The sequence below is a fragment of the Orcinus orca genome, chromosome 2 (genome assembly GCF_937001465.1).
Source record: "Orcinus orca chromosome 2, mOrcOrc1.1, whole genome shotgun sequence".
Taxonomy (NCBI): Eukaryota; Metazoa; Chordata; class Mammalia; order Artiodactyla; family Delphinidae; genus Orcinus; species Orcinus orca.
Genome location: NC_064560.1, coordinates 15,948,918 through 15,966,728, shown reverse-complemented (window position 1 = coordinate 15,966,728; position 17,811 = coordinate 15,948,918). Strand labels below are relative to the sequence as shown.

The 17,811-nt window shown below is 33.5% G+C and overlaps 1 protein-coding gene across 1 annotated transcript in view; it reads left to right on the top strand.

The window, feature by feature from the left end:
* Positions 1-246: 246 nt before the first annotated feature.
* Positions 247-17,811, top strand: part of MALRD1 (MAM and LDL receptor class A domain containing 1) — a 589,021-nt gene continuing 571,456 nt past the window's right edge. The window contains exons 1-2 of the mRNA XM_049705518.1: positions 247-380; positions 9,215-9,355. Coding sequence (XP_049561475.1) covers positions 284-380; positions 9,215-9,355 — 238 coding nt within the window. The 5' untranslated portion in view covers positions 247-283. The remainder of the gene's footprint in view (positions 381-9,214; positions 9,356-17,811) is intronic.

The window sequence follows — 17,811 nt, the reverse complement described above, 5'->3', positions numbered from 1 at the left end:
TCCCCTGGAAGAGTAAATGAACTGCCTTGGACTCATTTGTTAAGAGTTGCGGATAGTTACTAGCAGTTTCAGTCATAAGAGGCAAATCTGGAAATCAAAAAATAGAGAAAAGAGAAAGAATGTTTTTAATTATGAACCCACCCGTTACAACGGCCTGATCTCTAAGAAGACCTATCAAACAGTGCTCCTCTGCCTGGCCAGAATGTTAGCTTTCCTGAAGAATGAAGCTTTTGGTATCCTTTGGATTTCCTGCGTTTTCACCTCTGTACTGGTTCAGCACGGAATGGAAGCCTTTCAGTGTGACAATGGGGTCTCCTTGCCTCCTGACAATGTGTGTGACTTCACAGATCAGTGTGGCGACATGAGCGATGAACAACAATGTAAGTTCCCTTCCTCTCCCTCCTCCAAGTCCTGTCCACCTTTAGTCCAGAGGCTGCTGAGCCGCCTGGGAAGGCTAAGACACCTGGCCCTGCACGGATCCCATTTATATGCGCTTAGAGTCAGTCAGAAACTAAAATACTCTTTTTAAGAAAGAGACAGATCCACAAATAAAAATAACTCTAATTAAATGGTATCAAATTGCTAAGATTCTAACTAAATGGGATGTATTTTGAATCAGTTTTACCGATTATAAAGAAGGAGTGAAATGTAGAAAGGTAGCTTTTAATGGTATATCAGTGAAACAAGATTTGAAAGAAGCTTGTGACTGCAGTTTTAAAATGCTGTGATGGAAATTATGAGCTTAAGTTTGAGTTCAGTATGGGAATATTTGAAATGAAGTTTAGGTTGGGTGAGAAGATTTTATTTTTGCTTATAGGACAGTACCACCAAGTGAGTTGGTACCTCTCATACACAGAGCATAAATGACTTATATCCTTTGATTCTAAGGCAGAGGAAAGAGTGCAAGCATCAGAGAGTGCAGGGCCTAGACTTGCATCCTGGGTAAACCATCTACTAATTGTGTGATTTTGAACCTCCAGTTTATTATAAGAGGTCATAAAGTGAGATAAACTGATCTCACTGGCAGGAAAATACTCCAGGTATAACATTAATAAAAGTTCACCAAGGGAAGATATGGGTAGAGACATGCATGTTTCTGTAGTTTCTATTATCAGTATCACATCCCGAAAGAAGACTGCATTTCATCAATGGAACTAGCGCCCTTCCTACAGTCACCTTTCATAAAAAACATTATCATACAATTAAATAAGTTCATTCATGTTGATTTTTAGTAACTATTGAGTCAATAATTTAGAGGTACTAAGTCTAGTATTTTAGAGCAATATGCTCAAATGTATTTTCTACTTTTTATTCAGATACTATATTAATTAGTGTTTACAGAATTCTTCATTTTTTTCTCCTACGTAAGGTTCTACATGTTTGATTTTACCATTGTTGGAATTCTATTCAAATATTCAGTCGTTATTACTTTAAAACAAGAGGAGTGATTACTGAATAATTTCTTCTCTTTAGAAGGAAACAGGTGGAAGATTTTTCTCCCATAGTTTGGGAATTGTGATCGTGCTGTTTGACTGCACTTTGTGTTTAACAATTCCTAAGACGGGGATTCATTTTATATTTGTCCCATTTCCCCAGAGACGCTACATGTGGATGTGCTGTCCTTTCTCTGGCCTGTCTGGGGAAAGCCCTTGCTGTTCTTTGGTGAGCAGCTAAGATGAACCACTCGGTTGGTTTGACAAGAAATGCAAAGTCCCTTCCACCACTAATCCCTCTGAAGCTTCCTTTCTGCGTGGTTGCTGTGATGACATGCGTAGTCCTGCTTCAGGGAAAAGGTTAATGCGAAAGAAGGGGAAGCCGCCCAGTGGGCGAGGTCTCAGCTACATGCAAGATACTAACAAGCCCAGCCTTAGAGGAGAGTGAAGGAACAGATTTGTCGAATAAACAAATTTCATTTTAAATGTTACACTGGGAGGTCACCTTTTGGCTTTTTCACTTTTCATTTCTGAGAAGTTTCCACTTTGGTATTTTATTTAAAATGGGATAACCTGTAGACAAAATTGAGAATCACTTTAAAGCGTGAGTTTCTTTTGTACACCCACTAGGGGGAAAATATTGTGGAGGAATAATGATGGCCAAGCAGTTTTTCTCTTGAAAATTTGTGATGCTAAAATTATAGACAGGATTTTTTGTTCTTACTGAAGCTGACTTTATAATGATGTTTCAGTAGTCACATTTCGGGAAAAAAATTAATCTGTGACCCTCTTTAAAGTACAAATGGTGTGAGCTTTAAAGAAATAGATTAATATGTTGACTTTTAAAATGAAATTGGCATAGTTGAAGTTGAAATTTGGATGCAACTGATAATAGTGTTTTTGAAAATTTTTTTATTTTACATGATGGACCTGTTTTTCAGAATACTTGAACCTATTATTTTAACTCGGTATTTTTTAAAGATATTAGATTTAAAAAGACTAAATCTTCACAATGAAACAAATTCTATTTATACACAATATTGAACACAATAAATCGTGAGCAAGAAAAATAATTTTTAGGTGTAACAACTATTTGGTTCTAATGTTGACAAGAATCTCTCTTTATTAGAATTTATTAATATCCTGAGACAGGGAAGTACATGTTGTGGTACTGATCTGGGTATTTTTAAAAAATTATGTTTCTAGTGTTGCAATGTCTGCTTCTACGCAGAACCCCATTGCCTGGTCTTCCTCATTCTATTAAGCACAGCAATAATTTAGTTTCTCTTCTAGTAATTGTTCAGAATTATTTGATATATAAAGACTTTACTCTGTTTTAGTTTTACTCAACAGTAAAACAGTAATATTACCTATGTTGCTATTCAGATTCGAGTCAACCATAAGACTATAAACTGTACTGTTGATACAGTGTTACAATGTTGAGATATATCCCCTGCAGTGGGTTCCTACCACTGGAATATTACCAGAAAATACTCCAGTATTTTCTCAAATTACTCCAGTAATTAGATAATTACTGTAGCATACCTGAAGTTAGTATTAACATTAACTGTTCTATACATTTACTTTTAGAGCTAAAATTACTGTGACTCAAAATGGAAAAATATATTCAGTTAAATAATTTCTCCCCTACGTACATGTCTTGCTTAAGAACATTTCCATTTGGTCTATTTTTAATACTTTGATGAAATATATCAAAGTTTTGAAGTATTACCTAACTTCTTTTGCAAACTTTTTTGGATTTAGGAATAATAATTTTTTCAAAAGGTCTTTACTTCATATAAATCTAAATTTGTATGTGAAATGTGTGAAAATTACATTAGAGGTGCATTCTGAGGTGCATTAGAGGTGGTAGTGTTTAATCAGATGATAGTAAGTACATTGTTTCTTCAGTAGGATGACATAAATGTCAACTACTTTTAAAAGTAGTTGTAGAAGTTCATTAACATACTTGAAGATAAGCATTAATAGAGTGAAATGTGAGATTTCATGTGCAATATTTATCTTACCACTACATTGGATGCAAAATGTTTTAAACATATTTTTTATTAATCAACTAAAACTCCTATTCATCATAGCAAAATGTCTCAGTTTGGGCTATTATAACAAATTCTGTGAAATTTACTAATCTTGAAACAGTGTTATAGTTAAAATATGGTTTGGAAATCTTTTTCTCATGTGACAATGATGGTATCTATGTCAAATTCTTGCCAAAGATGTGCTCAATGGCTTGAGATTAAAGGCAACTATATGACAAGATTCCAACTTAAGTAATATTAGATAATTCTGGTGTGAGCTATGGAAGTTGTAATTCCATATGCTATCGCATACCTTTCGGATTTACAGTTTTTCCTGTTTTTGTTTCAATGAAACTAATAAAATTAGTTCAGTGTGAAAGATAAACATTTCCCAGATAAAAATTAATTAATGGTTTCACATTGCCAGGCCAAATAATAGCACTCTTTCATGGAAATCTACTTTTGAGAATAAATTTTACTTTCATTTAATTGGACTATTTTGAATTTATTTCATCCTTTGCAGGAACTGGCCATTAATTTTTACATTAAATGAGAGTAAGGGAGGTAATTCTTTGTACAAATGTTATTATATGCTATCTACATGAAGGAAATCATTTTCTAAACAGTAAAATGTATGTAAAATTTTGTAACTATGTAATAAATAGCTTTCCTCAAGAAGGGAAGGAGATAAAAGCACTTAACAATCTTGGAATAGAAAGAAATTACCTTAACACACAAATGGCTGTATATGAAAAACCCACAACTAATGTCGTACTCAATGATGACAGACTGAAAGCCCTCTTTCATCACTTCTGTCAACATAGTACTGGAAGTCTAAGCCAGAGCAATTAGATAAGAAAAAGAAATAAAAGCAATTCAGATTGGAAATGAACAAGTCACATTATCTCTGTTCACAGAAAATGGGATCCTAAATGTAGAAAACTCCGAAAGTCTATGAAAAGAATGTCAGAACAAAGAAACAAATTAAGCAAAGTTGCAGGATTCAAAATCAACGCACAAAAATCAGTTGCATTTCTGTGCACTAACGAACAATCTAAAAAGGAAATAAAACAAAGTCCATTCATAATAGCCTCAAACAATATAAAATACTCAGGACTAAACATAACGAAGGTTATGAAAACAAAAAATTGTTGCTGGAAGAAATTAAAGAAGACGCAAATAAATGGAAAGACACCTCATGTTCATGGATTGGAAGAATTAATATTGTTTAGATGTCAGTAGTACCCAAAGTGATCTATAGATTCAAAGTAATCCCTCTCAAAATCCCAAGAATATTTTCTGCAGAAATAGTAAAATTCATCCTAGAATGCATATGGAATCTTAAGGGACCCTAAATATCCAAAACAATCTTGAAAAAGAACCATCTTATAGCCCTCACACTTAATGATTTCAAAACTTACTACAAAGCTACAGTAATTAAGAATATGGAATTGGCATAAAGACAGACACATAGACCAATGAAATACAATAGAGAGCCTAGAAATTAGCTGTCTCATAGATGGTCAGATGATTTTTGACAAGGGTGCCAAGACCATTCCATGGGGAAAGAATAGTCTTTTCAACAGTGTGGTAAAAACTGGACATCTGTATGCAAAAAGATTAAACTTGGACCCCTACCTTACAGCATATCCAAAATTTACTCAAAATAGGTTAAAGACCTAAATGTAAGAGCTAGAACTATAAAACTCTTAGAATAAAACACAGGGGAAAAGCCTCATAACATTGGATTTGGCAATGATTTTTTGGCAATCACAGGCCACAAAGAAAAACTAAATAAATTACAGCTCATCAAAATGAAAAACTTTTGTGTATCAAAGGACACTATCAGAATGAGAAGTCAATCCATGGAATGGAAGAAAATGTTTTCAAACTATATATCTAAGACATTGACATGAAGAATAAATAAAGAACTCGTACAATTCAACAACAAAAAACAAGCAATGAACAAAGGACCTGAATGGACACTTCTCTAGAGAAGATATCCAGATGTCCAATAAGCACATGAAAAGATGTTCAATATCATTGATCATTTGGAAAATGCAAGTCAAAACCACAATGAGATACCACCTCACATCTATTGGGATGGCTATTATAAACAAACAAACAAAACCCAAGAAAATAACAAGTATTGGCAAAGATGTTGAGAAATTGGAACACTTGTGCATTGGTGGTGGGAATGTAAAGCCTTTTTGCTTCTGTGGAAATGGTATGGCAATTCCATTCAATATTAGAAATAGAATTACTGTATAATACAGCCATTCAAATCTGGAGACATATCAAAAAGAAATGAAAAAAGGGACTCCAACAGATTTTTGTACACCCATGTTGATAACAACCTTATTCCCAAAAGCCAAAAAGTGGAAGCAACCCAAGTATCCTCCAGCAGGTGAATGCATAAATAAAATATGGTAGATACGTAAGTGGAATATTATTCAGCTTTAAAAGGAAGGAGATTCTGACACATGCTACAACATGGCTGAACCTTGAGGACAATTATACTAAGTGAAATAAACCAATCACAAAAGGACAAATATTGCACAATTCCACTTATATGAGGTACCTGGAGTAGTCAAATTTTTAGACAGAAAGTGGAATGGTGGTTCCGAGGGGCTGAGGGGAGGGAGGAATGAAAAGTTTCAGCTGGGGAAAATGAAAGAGTTGTGGACTTGGATGGTAGTGATGGTTGCATATCAATGTGAATTACTGTTTTTATCACAGAACTATATACGTGAAATGGTTAAAATGATGCATTTTATATTTTGGCACAGTTTTCCAAGAAAAGCAGGATTTAACATTAGGAAAGTCTACAACTGTGCCTCATAGAACTTTCAGGAGGAAAAGAAACATGCATTATTAATATAGGCCCAGGCAAAATTGTGAAATAAATGGCTTGCTTTTAATACCTTCTACCTCTCCTTTTTAGAGTTCTCCTAACTCTTACAGTTTCCCTGTCTTCTAAGAACTTTATATTGTGATGATCTACTCATACTAAGTTAATCCCGAGTTCTGCATCAATTTCTTCACCACTACCACTATTAAAATTTTTTTCTATTCCTTACCATTTTCTCAGAAGCATGCCCTATGTTAACTATCACTTGAGGATATAGTTTAATATTTTTCTCCACTTACGGTGTTAATGATTGAATCCATGAATGGCTCTGCAGTAAAATTTTAATGAGAGAATCTGGCATGGTGGAAGCCAATTCAGAAGATAATTGGGTCTTCCAAGCAACCTCAAAGCACAACATGGAGGTACCCTCTCTTTTTCACTGCAGTATGCTGGACCTGTGGGATCACAAAATTAAAAACAAAATGATGAGTTGCTCAAGTTCAAAAAGCCGAGGAACATAGATTCTCCTAAGTTCCTGCCTCCCATTCCTCCCGTTCCGTATGTTGTCCAACTGCAGCATTGCTGTGGTAGCACGAAAATCTCCACGCAGACACACTTTAGTATAGTAAGTACTATCAGATTTGAATGTAGATGTGTGGGATATGAGATTATAAAAGGCAAATCAACCACAATTCAGGAAAAATTGTTCAAATGGTTTAAAATACACAATTCTCTACTGGGAGGAAAATGAATACTTAGAAAATTTTCTGATGCATTTTTGAATAATCTGGCAGTTATGAGAAGTTCATGATTGCTTTTTTAATAACAATTAGTTGAAAAATGTATGCTCATTAGATTCATTTTGTAACAAAAGGAACCCCTGTTGAGACTATTCAGAAATAAAAATGTTTCATTTAGCTATTTTTCTAGTTCTAACACTTCCAGAATACATCATTATTATCCTTGTTTATTAAAGAGAACAAAGAACATTGGAAACAGACATCAACTAAGTAATTGTAATGCAAGGTAATTTCTTGGTATTTAAAAACTGTTTGACACCTATGTGAGTGTGTGTGTACATTTCATACACATAATTGCTGAAATATGGTGATAAAAAATAGTTTAGAATATTTTGTAATCACAAGTAGATCATTGGAAAAAATGCTGGGACTAAAAGAGACTTGAAAACATACATACTTATGAAGATACACATGCATAACTAGTTGAATGACATGCACATTCATATACAAATAACTATAATTTAGTTCATTTTCTGTTTAACCAGCTTCCCTGGACCACTAGGGGTCCATGAGGTAATGATTGGGATATTCTGGATATTCTAAATATTTCAGAGGCCTTAAGGCAATTGTAAATTTAAGCACGGTATGATTCACAGACTAATCAAGTTTCTCAGCTTTTAGATAGAATGACGTGAATTCTGCCTGGAAATACTGGTTTCCTCAGTACTAGAAACTCTGACAGGCCTCTAATTCTAGAGGTAAAAGTAGGTTAGTGGCTTAACAATGAGACCTTGGAACAGAGCTTTAAGAATTCAGGGTCTGGAGTCAAAATAGACCTGGTTCCAATCTTGGCCCCAACGTTCACTGGCTGCCTGCTTCGTAAGGTTTTTTTGCGGAGTAAATAAACTACCGCACTTAGAATGCCTAGCACTGATCTCCCTCAGTAAATCGTGGCCATGAAGATACCTGTTAACATTACAGAATACAGCTGCTTTGTAAAATCTTTCAAAATAAGGAATCTAGGACTGAAAATAATAAAATAGACCATTGGTAATAAAGCAGGTTTAGATAATGTTTAAAAGTGTAGTTTCTAATTCAGCTTTCAGTACTCACATGGATGTTCTCAAGGATATGCACCAGATGTATTATTACTAAGTAATATTCTTCCGAAATGTGACTAAAAATTATGTTTTTGTGACTGGGTTGCCAGGCACTGTCTATCTATTAATCAGAATAACCACTGTGGCTAATGCAACCAGTTAGCACAAGAACAAGCTTGTCAAAGGAACATCTCCAGTTACTAAGAGCTACAACCCAGGGACGGTATAGTTGCCATTGAATTAATCTGTTTTTTTAGAGAGTGACATTTACAGATGGTGGATAATGGAATAAAGCCCTCCTTGGGGGGTTATTGTGAGCAACCAAGTGTCCAGATCTTTCTCCCTCTCCCAAGCCTCTTGGATCACTTATACCAAGAGAAAAAGAAAAGAAAAGGAAAAAGCCAGGAAATGCCTTGTTGTGATTAAAAACACCAGGGATTTCAAGAACACTGAGATTCAACAGGGAGGTGCTATGCTTAATTCCAGGGTTCCGTCGCAGCCACAATGGCTGAATTTGTATCAGAGGGTCCTCTCTGAAATGGTCTGCCCAAACCTGAAATTCTGATATGGCTGGAACATTAAGGTGGATGTGAAGATGTAACCTTAATAATAATGCCTCATATTTTGTGGTGCCTAAGAGTTGTATGTATATATATATTATGTCATAAGATTGTCACAGCAGTCATTTGAGGGAGAAGGGGCAGCATGCCATTATTTCAATTTCATAGGTGAAGAAAATGGCTTGGTGTGGTTAAGTGGTTTAGCAAGGCCCTCAGTTAATAAGAGACAAAATCAAGATTAGGTCCTCAGTCTTCTGACCTCATGAGTGGCATTCTTTCTGTATGACCACACTGGTTTTTAATATGTGGCGATTTATTTGAATGTCATATGCAAAAAAGCTTTGCATTGATGAAGTAGACTTAAATTGTGAGAAATGATCCTGATGTTAATCTCTTTGTAATTTGTTCCTAAGCTTTCTTTTTCACCTATTGTTTTATTTCTTAAAAAGCTACATGTGGGGTTGTGAAAGTGGATTTCTTTTTTCTCCCATTAGGCTCAAACTATGAAAGATGTGATTTTGAGGATGGACTCTGTAGTATGATGCAAGATCAGAGTCTGCGACTTGGCTGGGCAAAGAGGAGTGGGATAACTGGCCCATCACCTCCATTTCATGACCACAACGGTGATATGTCTGGTAAGTGCTTTGAACTTTTTTTTTTTTTTTGTCAAGTGGTTGGTAAGGACGGTAGAATCAGAGCTGATGGTTCGATATTAAGGATGATAATGTCTAATTTTATACATTCTTTAACTATATTCAAGATATTTATGATTCTAAAATGTCATATTAGATACTTATAATTGGGTTCCTGGGACCTCAAAGGTCTATCTAGATAATAATTGGGATTTTCTAGCTATTTTGACTCTGTAAGGAAACTATGAAATTTAAACATAGTACTCCATAGATTAATTTGTCAAATATCTTTGCTTTTGTTTAGACTGATTTTAGCTTTCTCTAGTAATACTTGAATTCTTCGGCTGACTAGAAAGCTCTGATGGGAGTTCTGGAGCCAAACATTTATTCATTTCTTTATTTGTTAACTAATGAAGTTCATTCACTTGCCATTTTATACCAGGTGATTAAGATATTTTAGTAAAGCAAAAACTGACTTCTGTGCCTGCCTTCACCTGATGGCCTTACACATGGTATGAAAAGAGGTAATCTTTTGCCTGGCATAACTAATTGAAGGCTGGTGATTTTTTAATAAAATTTATACTTTTCTCAAATAAATACAACTAAATGTTAAATATGAGTATTCCCTAGAGACAATTTAAAGTGATTAGATGTTAGTGGTTTGGAAATGTTTACATAAATACTATGCATGTGGTTAGAATGCTGGTGCTGTCACTAGCTATATAATCTTGAACAATTTACTTTGTTAAACCTTGGTTTTCTCAACTCTAAAATCTATCATAAGATAGGATTTGAGAGCTAAGTAAGATATTGTAAGTAGAGCTTGTCATAAAATACCTGATAAAAGTTGATGTTTAGTACATTTCTGAATAATTTTGGTGTTCCTAATTTTAACTCTTATGTAAGTAAAATGGAGTTTATTGTCCTTGGCTTTGATGACAAAAATAAGTTTTAAAAAAGAGTGTTTAACAATTGTTAGGAATAAGCCAACTTTATCACTAAAAATAAAAACGGGGGGAGCCAGACTTCACAAACAGGACCGACTCACTGCAATTACATGAAACATTTATTATGGATACAGTTGTGTTAGATGGTGATATTAAATCTGGTTCCCAAATTTTAGCCATTGTAATTCCATTTCCCTTTTAGAACCTCCTCACTGTTTTTTCCTTTTACTTAGAGGAAGATTTTTCACAGTATACAGTTACCTTAGTCTCCATCATGGGCAGCATACTTGATATTTTCTTTTTATGTTATATGTGGCTCTGAATCTCTTCTTCTTGCCACCTCGTCTTGAAGTTAGACAACATCAGGGTCTCCACCTCTCTTCTTTTCTCCTCCATTTCCTCCCTCTTTCTTTCTTCCTTCTCTTTTCTTATTTTGCCATTTGATAGCCTAGTAAAGAGATAAAATGGGATCAGTTCACATCAAAATTGAAATGTTATATAGGCAGACACTATCTTAGCTATATCGCTTGGTTTAATTTAAGATCTCTGGAGTCAGACTGGTTGTGTTTGAACACTGGCCCTGCTAACCTGCTAGCTGTGTGGTCTCAGTTTCCTCATCTGTAAAATGGAAATAATAATAATACTATAAGCCTCATAGGGAAGGAGGGGCAAAATGTTGCCTAGCATAATAATTGAAGGCTAGTGGTTTTAATAATAGTGATGCATCTCTTATAACTACAATTAAATGTTAGAATATGAGTATTTCCCTAGAGACTGCTTTAAATAAGCAAATGTTTTGCCTTCAGATATAAGGTGCTTGAAAATGTATATGGAAAAAGTAGTCATGCTGGAATCTTGTCTCCATTCAACAATCCTTATTTCATGAGTAGTAATAAAATTTTTGATTAACTTACACTTGAAATAATTTGTCAGTGCTCCAGATTAATATCTTTCATCATGTAATCAATGCCTTGAGAAGTTTTCAGAGCTAAGTTTGAAAATCTATTAGAACATTAAAAACATCACTGTGTCAATATTTGAAGTCTACTAAAGCTTGAGGCAAAGTGATTAAGATGTAGTATTGATTTTTAAAAGTGTATAACATTGTAATTAGATAAAATAGTATCATTATACAAATTGAAATATATCTTTGCAATGATAGTAAAACTTTTTTTAAAGAATGGAATATAATAGTTTTTCTTATAAGAATATAAAAGTTTTTCTTATAACATAAAATATGAGTTTTTCTTCATTCTTATAAAATAGTTTTAAATAATTCTAGAATTCAGCTCATGGTAAAGGTGATACGTGAGGTTTTTAAAATATATAGTTCTCTGTAAACCTAAACTGTATAGGTTATCAAAGATAAAAAAACATTATTTGAAAAGTTAATATTTCCTTTTATACCACAGATTATTTTTCTTATTTGGGTATTTAAAATTAGGTTTAAATGGGATTATGAGAACTTTTGTTATTTTAACCAATTGCTAAATTGGGTCTAAAACCCATATATTATATTATGAAACACACACACTATTAAACAGCATCCAGTCTTTTTATTTTGTTCTAGGGAGGTATGATGATCATAGTCTAGGACTGGAGGTCCTTTGCTATCCTCCACAGACACACCTGCAGGACCCATTTCTGCGGCATTTCTTTGGTCACGTGGGATTGTTGGGCAGCACATAATAGCTTTGAAAGTTTCATCTACATTGTGTTTCTTAATTTATGGCCATATTAGCTCTATTTTGCCTAGTAAGCTATGAACAGGATCTATGAACTCACTTATTTTTTTATTTGTATGTTCCCCCAACAAGAGTTTATTATAAAAATTTTCAAGAATGTGAAAAAGTTTGAAAAAACTTACTGTGACTAACCATATACCTACCACTTAGGTTATATAATTAAAATTACTATTCTATGTTTGTTTTATCAATATCTATCCATCCACCCAACCCTTTCTCCATCCATCAATCTGTCATATTTTCTATGCATTCAGAGAAAGTTGCAGGAATAACTTTACCGCAAATACGGCAACATGGTATCATTAACTAGACACAGAGATCAACAAACCATGTCCTGTGGGTCATTTTCCTATTTTTGTAAATACAGTTCTAGTGGAACACAGCCATGCCCATTCATTCACAAATTGTCTGTGGCTGCTTTTGTACTACAGTCTTGGAGTTGAGTGGTTGTGACAGTGACCGTATGTCGACAAAGCCTAAACTATTTGGTCCCTTAAGAAAAAGTTTGTCCTTGTGCTGGAGTTAGGTATTCATTACAGTTCTTTTTTTTTCCCTTTGAAGTAAAACTTACGTTATATGAAAACACCAGTTTAAGTGTATCAATACTATTGGATAAGTTCTGACAAATGCATTCACCTGTGCAACTCAAACCCCTAACAAAATGTGAAACATTACTGTCATACCAGAGAGTCCCCTCAGGTCCCTTCCTAGTCAATCCTTGCTCCCATCCTCTGCTCTCAAAATAATCACTGCTTTAATCCCTTTTCCTCCTCCGTAGATTAGTTTTGCCTATTCTAGAACTTCATTTAAATGAACTTGTGCATTGTATGCCCTTTTGTGTAAGACTTTTCTCACTTTGCTCTCAGATTCATCCAGGTTGTAGCACGTAACATGAGTTCTTTCCTTTTTATTGCTGAGCAGTTTGCAATTGAATAAGTTTATTCGTCAGATCTCCTATTGATGGACACCTGTGTTTTTTTCCTGTTTTGGGCTATTATAAATACAACTGCTATGAATATTTTTGTACAAGTCATTGTGAATATATGTTTTTAACTCTCTTTGGTAAATACCTAGAACTGAAATGCTGCGCCAGTGGATGTTTACTTTTATGAGGACTGCCAGAGCTTTTTCTAGGGTAGCTGTACAATTTCACACTCCTACCAACAATCTATGAGACTTCTTGTTGTTCTGCACCTTTGTTAATATTTTCTATTTAGTGGTTTCATTTTGATCATTCTGCTAGGTATGTGGTGGTATCTCACCGCGGTTTGAATTTGAATTTTCCTGATGACTGTTGATATTGGTCTCTTTTGCATGAGCTTATTGGCTATTAATATATCTTCTTTTGTAAATTTTCTGCTCACATATTTTGCTTAATTTTTATTGGGCTACTTGTTTTTTATGAATGAGTTGTAATTTTTAAAATAGGCTCTAATTTTGGAGTACATTCACGGCAAAATTGAATAGACCTCACAGGTTTCCTGTACACCCCATGCTCCCACATACACACAGCCTCCCCCCACTACAAAACTTCCTCACCAGAGTGGTACATATGTTACAATCAATGAACCTACATGGACACATAATTTTCACGCAACGTCCGTAGTTTATATTAGGGTTCACTCTTGGCGTTGTACACTCTATGGATTTGGACAAATGTATAATGACGTGTATTGATATGCATTTAAGTTTCATCCATGTCTTTTCATGGCTTGATAGATCATTTCTTTTTAGTGGTGAATAATATTCCACTGTCTGGATGTACCGTAGTTTACCCATTCACCTGCTGAAGGGCATCTTGGTTGTTTCCACATTTTGGCAATTATGAATAAAGCTACCATAAACATCCAGCCGCTGGTTTTTGTGTGCACGTAAGTTTTCAACTCCTCTGTATAAATACCAAGGAACATGACTGCTTGATTCTATGGTGAGGGTATGCTTAGTTTTATAAGAAACTGCCGGTCTTCTAAAGTGGCTGTACCATTTTGCATTCCCATCAGCAATGGATGAGAGTTCCTTGTACCAGTTTTTATATATCTTGGCTTCCCATTCTTTCTAAGATTTATGCTTACAAATATTTTCTCCAAGTCTGTGGAATGTATATTAATCTTCTTATTGATATTTTTAATGAGAAGTCTTTAATTTTATGAAATCCATTTTTTCTATTTTTACTGTGTCAAATTTGTTGGCATGAAGTTGTTAAGAGTCAGTTATCCTTTCAGTGTCTGTAGAATGTATAGCAACAACCCCCCTTATTCCTGCTGTTGATTATTTGTGTTTTATCTCCTCTCTTCTTCTCTTCTACCTAGGATTTTCCTTTTATTTATTTTTCTTTTTTTTCTTATTTCCTGAAGTGGAAATTTTGGTTCACCAGTTTTGATATATATTATTCAGTTAAAACATTTTCTAATTTCCTTTGTAACTTATTCTTTGGTCCATGGATTATTTAGAAGTGTGTTGTTGAATTTCCAAATATTATGTTTGTGGGGTTTTGACATATTATTATTGACTTCTAATTTTAATTACCTTTTGGTTAATACATTCTTTTATTTCAATCTTTTAAAATATTTTGAGACTTAGTTTATGATACAGCATATAATCTATCTTGGTGAAAATACCAGGTGAATTAGAAAAGAATGTGTATTCTGCAATTATTGGGTATAGGGGTCTATAACTATCATTTAGGTTAAGGTGATAAAATAGTGTGCAAGTCATCTGTCTTTTCTTATGTTGTTTTTACGATATATTTTTTCCTATTTTGTTTTCAACCTGTCTGTGTCTTTATACTTAAAGTGTGTCTCTGGGAGACAGCATATAGTTGAATCTTGCTTTTGTATCCATTATGATAATTCATTTCATTGGAATGTTTAATCCATTTAATTTAATGTAATAATTGGTATTGTTAGATTTAGCTCAACATTTTATTGTTTGTCTTCTGTTTGAACATTCTGTTTTTGATCCTTCTGGTCTCCTTCTCTGCCTTCTTTGGGATTATTTGAATATTTTTAAAAATCCTTTTTTAATTGGCTTTTTAGATGTATGTCTTAACATTTAATTTTGTAGTAACTCTAGGGATTATGGCATATACTCTTAACTCTTTATAGTATACTTAAAATTGATATTGTAAAATATACTTACTATGTAGAAAATTTAGAAAAGCATAGGTCATTTATCCCTTTCTCATTGTCCTTTACTTTATAGTGATCCCATGTATTACGTCTATAATCTATAATACGTAAGTTATAAATCTTACAAGTCAATGCTATTTTTCTTTAAATATTATTAAAAATAAATTAAGAGAAAAATATTCTTTTATCATATACATTACTTGCAATAATCTCCATTTCTTCTGAGTTTGTCTCTAGTATCATTTCTCTTCAGCATAAAGAATTTCCTTTAGTATTTCTTGTAGTCCAGTCCTGCTGATGATAAATTGTTAGTTTTCCTTTACTGAAAATGTCTTTATTTTCCCTTTATTCTTGAAATATATTCTCATTAGATATAGAATTGTTTCATGCACATGTTTTTCTTTTAGTGCTTTAAAGATATTATTTCCCTGTCTTCTGGCCTCCCTATTCCCTGATGTGACATTCACAGTTATTAAAATGATTGTTTTGCTATATTTAATATAGCTTTGTTTTTCTTAGTGCTATCAAGATATTTTATGTTGGTTTTAATCAATTGGCTATAATGTGCTTAGGCATGAGATTTTTAAAAGTCCTAATCAGGTTAAATAAGCTTCATGAATTTTAAATTACTTTTCCACCAGTTTTGGAAAGTGTTCTCCCCTTATTTATTCAGATATATTTTTCCATCTCATTCTTTCTCTTCTCTCCTTCTTGGACTTCAATCATCATGATGTTAGACAACATCTAACACATTGTTTTTGAGGGTCTTATATAGTTTGATTGTTTTCTCTTTTTTCACATTGAACAATTTCAATTGATTTATTTTCAAGTTCTGTGATTTTTTTCTGTGTCATCTTTAATATGCTTATAAGCCTATCTAATGATCTTTTAAAAATATCAGATATTATATAAAAATTTTCATTTAATTGCTTTTAAATTGTGTTAATTTCTCTACTAAGATCTCTTATCCTTTCATGCATTATGAGTGTATTGTCCTTCACTGAGCATCAGTATAATTGTAATTTAAAAATCCTTGTCTCCTTCAGCTCAGAATTGACCTCTGTTGACTGTCTTTTCCCATGGCATGGTTGTATTTTCCTGGTCCTTTTTCTGTCAAATAATTTTGGATCATATCTATGACATTATAAATTTACTACTGTAGAGTCTCTGTTATATTTATTGAGAGTATTTATGATTGATTTCGTTTAAGTAGATGATTAGCTTGCTTAGACTCAAATTGAGAATTCTGTTTTGTAGTTTAGATATCAATTCAGTAGTTCAAATATCAATTCAGCTCTTTTAGCTTTAGTTACTAGAAGTGTTCCCTGCACATGCATGCTTCAGTTTTAGGTGGAGATTTGGGTAGAGTTTATTCATAGAACATGGGTCACCCCTTTTTAAGGCTCTTTTCTTTCTAGAATTCTGCCCTTTATTTATGGCGGACCTGCATGTCCTTGGCTTCTTTACCTGATTCTTCAGGCTAAGGAAATAGCAACCTTTCTATCAGTGTTTTAGCTGCAGTGGTAGCTTAACCTCAGGCCAAAGCTTTTAGGTTTTTCTTGTTTTTTTAATATAAGCATTATATTCATCACTGGTTTTTCTAACACCAGGATGTCCTAAACTGATCTATGCTGCCCTTTCTGAAGGGCACTAGGAACCATAATCTATTTCTCAATACTTGGCAGGCTGTGTTAATTTAGACAGTGACTTAGATTCTTTTATTAATAAGAAACAGCAAAAGACAAAAAATAGAAAAGAGTCTCATATTCTTACTCTCTAGATCAAGTTTTTATAGCCTTTATAGTCTTAATATCCATTTATTTTGATGTTAGTGAAAAAGTAATGTTTATTTATTTTATATATTTAAAAACTTTTTATTGGGCAAATATATTATTCCACACATTGTGTATGTGTAGCTATAATAGTGAACAAGAACACAGATCTTGTCCCCAGTGAAGCTGCAATTTAGTAATGGAGACATTAACCTGAACATTAATGTTCTATTCCAGGGATCTGCATATTTTTTTTTAAAGGGCCAGATAGTAAATAATTTTGACTTTTTAGGGTATACAGTCTGTGTCCCAAGTACTCAACTCTGCCACTATACTGTGAAAGTTGCCATAAACAATACTTAAAGATAAAGCATGGCTATATTATAATAAAACTTTACTGATGGACACTGGAATTTATAATTCATATAACTTTCACATGTCATAAAATACTATTCTTTTGAATTTTTTTTAACCATTTAAAAGTGTAAAAACCCTTAGCTCTCAGGCCATGCAAAATCAGGTGGAAGGTGAGATTTGTCTGCAGGTCATAGTTTGCTGTCCCTTAGTCTGTTCAATAAACATTAATTGAGCATTTTTGCATCTGACAGTATGCAATGGGGATACATAAGTAAAGGATAAAATTCCTCCACTAACAGATAAGTTATAATCTTAATTTTAGTGGTCAGTATTCAATTCCTTTTTGTAGCAAACATCGGTGAAGCTTACTTTGATCTATACTCTGATTTTGCAAAGAAATCAGCTTCATTACACTGTTATTTAAACATTCATGTGAATTTTCAATTATGGAGGAGATTTTATTACAGTAGTTAACCCTGTTTCTTATAATAAAAATAAAAATAAGAATTA